The sequence below is a fragment of the Portunus trituberculatus genome, chromosome 41, assembly GCF_017591435.1.
Source record: "Portunus trituberculatus isolate SZX2019 chromosome 41, ASM1759143v1, whole genome shotgun sequence".
Classification (NCBI taxonomy): domain Eukaryota; kingdom Metazoa; phylum Arthropoda; class Malacostraca; order Decapoda; family Portunidae; genus Portunus; species Portunus trituberculatus.
The window spans coordinates 9,143,605-9,150,987 of record NC_059295.1 but is presented as its reverse complement, the minus strand read 5'-3'; the positions used below and the strand labels follow the sequence as shown (position 1 = coordinate 9,150,987).

Below are 7,383 nucleotides of genomic sequence, written 5' to 3'. Positions count from 1 at the left end.
ATCTTCGTAAATATTAACGTGAACTTCTACCACTGTAATGGTGATAGTTAAGGCCTTTTGGATGGGGCATGAAGGCAGAGTGACCCTTTAGACCTGCATCATTTGTATGTATTGATGTTTGAATGAGAGAGAGAGAGAGAGAGAGAGAGAGAGAGAGAGAGAGAGAGAGAGAGAGCTTTCAACAAGTTCTACCTAATTAATTCTCTCCATCACACTCAATTTCCAGCATCGCAGGTCACCCCTCAAGGCATTTCCCTCGCTCAACATTGCTCGATAACAACGATAAGGAAATAAAAGTAAATAAGAATTTAATTTTTTGAGGTTCAAGTTGAGGGTAGGAGGAAACAGAGAACCATTAAGAAACTTCTTGACCTTACCAGTAAAAGGGACGCGTGGAGATACTGGTGGTGGATGAGATTCAATGTAGGGTTTCAAAGGAGAGGAATTCATTCATTAAAAGTTTTTGCCTCCATTCTGTTTAAAAAAAGGGAGATGAACCTTCCCAGCCTTGCCACCTGCCATCAACATTAATGTATCATAAGACGATAAGGTCATTCAGGTAAATCATTAAACGGACACTTTTTATGTGAATTTTGTTGCCTTTGGTCAGTGGCCTTCTTGAATACAAGAAACACCCCTCAGTACTTCCATGCAGCTCACACCAAATCTCATGAGCTTTCCTCTGGCCTGATTTTTCGGCATGAGATTGTGGTAAGTTTGGTGTTATACTTAGGTTTTTGTTTTTGTTTTCTTTTCCAGAAGGAGATAATTTGAAATGAATTTTGTGGCAACTTTAATGGAAAAGTATGTATGCACACGCCTTTTTTTCAGTTTTTTTTTTTTATCTTTACATTTTTCTTTTACATATCGTCGCAATCTTTACTAATTAGGTTCTGCCAGGCTGGGATCAGAGAAGTTTTCACTGTAATGCAATGCTCAGAATTACCTACGTCTTTTTGGACACTTGCTCTTTTATCATTGTCTTTTAAATAGTTATGTATAAGCCTGAAAACACCGAATTATCTTCCTATTTGCTCTAATTTCTTGCATAAACGTAAACAACATTTTATATGCATCTTAGAGTCTCAATAAAAGACAATAATAGATATTCCTTTCGATTTGTTTAATTCTGCATTTTTCATCGTAAAAATAAAAAAAAATATAAAAATATAAAAATAGGCGTGAGTAATTTTGAACAAGATTTTTTTTTCCATATATACTGTTTGAATATAAGTCGGTTTTCATTCTTTTGATATTTTCTCGTTCATTTTTCATTTATTTTTATCTCTGTTCATTTTTCTTTTGTGTTGTAGTATTATTTCCTTTACTGCAATTCCCAGCAACATGGAAACGTTTAATGAGATTTGAGGAGAACTGAACACAAACCTGATGGATTTTTTTTTTTTTTTTCATTTCCTGCAGCTCGATTACCACTTGTCTCATTCCTTCTGTGCATGTTATGATTATTTACTTTCTTTTGAATAATGTGTAATTGGTAGCCAAATGTTTGTTTGTGTGTGTGTGTGTGTGTGTGTGTGTGTGTGTGTGTGTGTGTGTGTGTAATTCACCTCGGTCGGCTGCTGGTCACCCAGCCAGTCTTTCCATTACGGAGCGAGCTCAGAGCTCATAGACCGATTTTCGGGTAGGACTGAGACTACATCAACACACAACACACACCGAGAAAGCGAGGCCACAAGCCCTCGAGTTACATCCCGTACCTATTTAGTGCTAGGTGAACAGGGGCCACACATTAAGAGGTTTGCCCATTTGCCTCGCCGCTTACCGGGACTCGAACCCGGCCCTCTCGATTGTGAGTCGAGCGTGCTAACCACTACACTACGCGGTGTGTGTGTGTGTGTGTGTGTGTGTGTGTGTGTGTGTGTGTGTGTGTGTGTGTGTAACATTATGTGCTATAATTTGATTCTCTTAATATAGGAAACGTAATTACGAGAGAGAGAGAGAGAGAGAGAGAGAGAGAGAGAGAGAGAGAGAGAGAGAGAGAGAGAGAGAGAGAGAGAGAGAGAGAGAGAGAGAGAGCACCCAGTGAGGCACAGGGGAGAGCAAAGGACACAATGTGAATATTGTTTCCGCCCCGGACACACAGCTGAGGTGTGTTATAGGCGCACTGCCGACGAACGCCAAGAACAAAGGCAAGAGAGGATGCTGATCAAGGTTCTGACGGATGGATTGGCGCGTCAACAAATGCACCACCCCCAGCAGCCCTTTCAGGCCATCCCCCAGGCCCCCTGGCAACATCAATCAGGACATTACCCCAGCTGGAACGTCTCCAGCTCCATGTGGCAGAACAGACACTAAAACACCTCGCCTGACCGCCATGCCTCCCTCCCGCGGCAACGCGAGGCGGCGAGGAGACTGGCGTCCCAGCTGTCAACTGACAGTGGTCTCCGCCAACGTCAGAGGACTCCGCACCAACGTCGGTGACCTGAGCCACAATTTCGTGCTGCGACAAAGTGCTGACATTGTGGCGGTGGCGGAAACATGGTTGAGTGATGAGGTGGAACCGACATTTGGCAGGATCTCGGCTACTCCCGTGGGTGAGGAAAGACCGAGAATTTAGAGCAGGCGGAGGTGTCGCTGCTTGCTTTAAAGACGGCCTCCAAACACAGGAGCTCGAAGTTGCTGTACCTCGCCAGACAGAGGCACTATTCTTCAGGGTGGTACTTGCAGACAAGAGTGGGCTTCTCTTCTGTGTTATGTACCGCCCCCCGAGACAAGGACGAGCCCCGCTGGACTTCCTGACGGAGGAACTTGACACCCTACTCCAACGACAGAAGTGTTCTCATGTAATGTTAGTGGGGAACCTGAACCCACATATGGAGCAGGATGCGTACAACCATCTCTTGGCGGTACAGGGCCTGGTGAACCACGTAACCTTCCCTACACATGAGCGGGGAGGGATGCTGGATCCTGTAGTAACTGACCTCCCCGAAGCCAGCATTCGCTGCCAGCAGTTAGGGCCTGTGGGTAGCTCAGATCACTTTGCCGTGTTGTCACAGGTAGAGCTGCAGACGGCGAGAGAAGATGCCACCCCGCGCACCATCTGGCTCTGGGACAAGGTAGACTGGCCGTCCATGAAGCAGGACATAGAGAACACGGATTGGGAGGCCCTTCTGGTGGGAGATGCTGATGCCAGGGCACGTGCTCTCACCACCAGGCTCCTTGCCCTCCAACAAGTGCATGTACCCAGCCGTTTGTACCTCTCCAAGCCTGGTGACCCAGCCTGGTTTGGTTTTCGCTGCAGAGCATCTGCCGAGGACAAACATGCTGCCTGGGTGAGGTACAAACGCCACCCAACACCCAGAAACAAGACACTGCACTGGGAAGCATGCAAGAGGATGTTATCCACCTGCAGATGGGCGAAAAATCAGCTGAGGGAGGACAGAAAGCGAAAGCTCAGTGGTCCAGGTGTTGGAAACAAGACCTGGTGGACCAGACTAGTGAGAGAACAACAAGGAGCTTGTCAACGCGAGGCTCTCCCTTCACTCACCAGACCAGGCGGATCCACCGCCACGAACAGCTCAGACAAGGCCACGCTCCTTGCTGAGTATTTTGCCAACAAAATGATGGTGGACGACCCAGCACGACCTGCACCTCAACTGGCCCAGGAGACAGACAATACTGTCACCACCGTCCTGGTGACGGAAGAGAAGATAGAGCGGCTGCTTGGTGCGGTGGATGAGAGCAAAGCCACGGGTCCAGATGACATCAGTCCGCGGCTCCTCAAGCACTGCGCCAGAGAACTGACAACTCTCACCACAGTCTTCACGACGTGCCTGAGAGAAAATAAGTGGCCCTCAGTATGGAAGGAGGCGCGAGTGGTCCCGGTCCACAAAAAGAACTCGAAGTCAGAGCCCACCAACTACCGACCCATCTCGCTGCTCTCAGTGGTGGGCAAGGTGCTGGAGAAAATAATGACTGATGTCATCTGCCAACACCTGAGCGAGAACCACCTCCTCACAGACAGACAGTTTGGCTTCAGGCCTGGCCGATCCACCGCAGACCTCCTCCTCCTCCTCTCCAAGGACTGGCGAGTTGCCCTGGAAGAAGGTCTGGACACCCTTGTGGTAGCCCTGGACATTGCTGGGGTTTTTGACAAGGTTTGGCACTCGGGCCTCGTTGAAAAGATTCGCGCCAAGGGCATCCAAGGTGACCTGTTAAAGCTGCTCGAAGACTACCTCCAGGACAGGACTCTCCAAGTAGTGGTCAACGGGCAGTCATCAAGGCCTTCACCAGTCCGGGCATCAGTTCCACAAGGCTCAGTTCTGGGCCCAGTCTTGTGGAACATCTACATTGATGACCTCCTCCAGCAACTGTCATCTGTGGCTGCATTTGCTGATGACTGCACTCTCCCGCTCTTACTGCCGCCTAGACAGTCAGCGGGCTGTCACTGAGCTGAACAGGCAGCTCAGAATGGTAGAGCAGTGGGGAGAGGTGTGGCAAGTTAACTTCGCTCCAGAGAAGACGCAGGCGATGGTCATCTCGCGGTCTCCAGACGCCTCACACGCAGTCTCAGGAAAGTTGCGCTTTGGAGGCAAGTGCCTGCCGCTCCAGGATTACATCAAGATCCTGGGCGTGTGCGTGGACCGCAGCCTGCGCTTCGACCGCCACATCGCTGGCATCGCCCGCCAGACATCTCTCCGAGTCTCTGCCCTGCGCAGGATGGCGGACACCCTCGACCCACGAGGCACACTCACTCTGTACAAGGCGCAGATACGCCCATGTATGGAGTATGGTGCCTTGTCTTGGATGTCGAGTGCTGCTGTCCACATGCAGAGACTGGATGCTGTGCAGCGGCGAGCCCTGAGACTCGTGACCACTGAGGAAGAAGAGCAGCACCCAGCACCACTGACATCACTGGAACACCGCCGAGACGTATCGGCACTAGTAGTCTGCCACAAGACTCAAGTGCAGAGAGTCTCCCACCTCAACCCTCTGAGGCTACAGCCACACACAGCACAGAGGTGCACCAGAGATGCGGCACGCAGTGACGAGTTAGTGCAGGTGCCCCGATCTCGCTCAAGCCAACACCAGCGCACCTACACAGCCAGGACCTCAAGGCTGTGGAACATTTTCGTGGCAGCCACTCCCCAAGTGAGGAGCATGACTACTCAGCAAGTGAAAGTGGCAGCTCACAAGTGGCGAGGCAGGCACCCGTCGCGGCTGGTGTTGCAGTAGTATTTATTGTAAAGAAATTATTTTGTATTGGAGTGTATTTTATTTATCTATTTATTTTTCATGTATAACGTCTTAATGTACAGTATACTAATGTGTTATTCTCAAAAATACTACTACTATAGGCTTTTGGAATAACCCCATACTCAACGTGGGGTTTTAAGCCTCGTTCTTTGTATATGCATTTGTTTAAATAAAGAGAGAGAGAGAGAGAGAGAGAGAGAGAGAGAGAGAGAGAGAGAGAGAGAGAGAGAGAGAGAGAGAGAGAGAGAGAGAGAGAGAGAGAGAGAGAGAACTGGAGCTTATATAGGGAAACAAGGGGCCTTCAACACTCACCCTTCCTTGCCATGACGAAGGCTTCTCATAGGCGTGGGGTTGTGAGCGGCGGTGTGGAGAGTGGGGGTGGGATTCGTGGGGTGTTGGAGGCGAGAGTAGGGCGCGCGTCACCTGCAGACACGCCAACACCTGTGCAAATGTATGAAAGTCATTGGTCTGTATCATTATTATTATAATAATAATAATTATTATCATTATTATTATTATTATTATTATTATTATTATTGCTGTTGTTGTTGTTCTTGTTCTTGTTGTTTTTGCTAGTGTATTTTGTTTCTTTGTTTACTTCCGTCTATTTCATTCTGTGGGAACCGAAATCATACACGTTGCAGATTTAACCCCTTCAGTACCATGACGCGTTTTCAAATTCATTCTGCTTACTATTTGATGATTTTATACAGCTTTAGAAACTTATGTTGGTGGAGTAAAATATTGAAGACTGGCCATTAATCTTCTGACCTCAACACACTCTTCCTAAACTCAATAAAATGGTCTTATCGTACACAAATCTCAGGGTAGAAATGTGTCCCTGTATTGAAGGAGTTAAGGAGTTACAAGAAAAAAAATAAATGAACAGTTTCTCATGGCGATTGAAAATAATATGGAACGAGTAAACAATCTCTCTCTCTCTCTCTCTCTCTCTCTCTCTCTCTCTCTCTCTCTCTCTCTCTCTCTTCCTTCATTCTTCTTCTATACTCACTAACTCTCCCTCAAATACTAATCTATACACCAATCCTGCCTCATTTCCTCCTAATCTTACTTTCTCCTTTCCTTTACTCTCCCTTCACTCACTCACTCACTCTCCCTCTCTTATAAGTCCTGACTCCCCTCCCTTGTCTTCCTCATCCCTCATCCCTCTGCTCTCCCCTCACCCCCCCTGAACATAATGGACACTATTCAATAAGTCACACCAATAACAGCTGGACGCAAAACCTATTTCCTGCTCACAATGGCCTCGGAGATTAACAAGTGACAGTCGACAGGTAGTAGGCGCCAGGTTGGTTGGGGTAGGAAGGGAGGAGGTGGAGGAAAGGAAGGGGAGAGAGACTGGGGGTGGAGGAAAGGGAAGGGGAGGGAAAGGGATGGGGAGAGAGAGAGAGAGAGAGAGAGAGAGAGAGAGAGAGAGAGAGAGAGAGAGAGAGAGAGAGAGAGAGAGAGAGAGAGAGAGAGAGAGAGAGAGAGAGAGAGAGAGAGAGAGAGAGAGAGAGAGAGAGAGAGAGAGCATTTTGGGTTAAATGACAAAGCAATCACCACTCACACATTACCACTTAGGTTAGGTTGCCATGGGTTGTGTTGTGTTGTGTTGGGTTGGGTTGGGGTAGGTTAGGTTAGATTATAAGGTAGGGTAGGGTAGGGTAGGGGAAGTTAAGTAAGGGTAAGGTAGGGTAGGGTAGGGTAGGGTACGATAGGTTAGGATTGGTTAATGCTAAAAATAATGATGTTAAAAACTGGCAAAGAAACACATTTAAGATCGAACTTCAAAGAGTCGAAGGCTGTATTGCCATACGTTTCACTGACGCACTGCAGATAACTATAACTTCCTCTAGTGTCTAATGTTACCTAATTTTCAAGTTTTCTTTTTTTACTATTATTAATTTTCTTTTCGTATTCTAGTGGTGGCTTGAAGATTTTGCAATAACACACACACACACACACACACACACACACACACACACACACACACACACACACACACACACACACACACACTTTGCAAATAATCTCTAAGAACACTTTATGAAATCTACCATAAAGAAGAACATCAAAAGAATATTTTCCAATTTCTAGCTGGCACAGTGATTTGCGGGTCACATGTAGACAACAAATTGCTTATCTATTTTTCTTTATTTAATT

At 47.2% G+C, this 7,383-nt stretch overlaps 1 protein-coding gene across 1 annotated transcript; it reads left to right on the top strand.

Moving 5' to 3' along the window:
• Positions 1-4,431: 4,431 nt before the first annotated feature.
• On the top strand, positions 4,432-5,196 carry LOC123516659. The gene has a single exon (XM_045276261.1). It carries the CDS (start codon positions 4,432-4,434, stop codon positions 5,194-5,196), a length of 765 nt encoding a protein of 254 aa, XP_045132196.1.
• Positions 5,197-7,383: the final 2,187 nt, after the last annotated feature.

Bases quoted from the DNA above. Each gene is read 5' to 3' on its own strand.
- LOC123516659 (XM_045276261.1), top strand. From the start codon at position 4,432: ATGGTAGAGCAGTGGGGAGAGGTGTGGCAAGTTAACTTCGCTCCAGAG.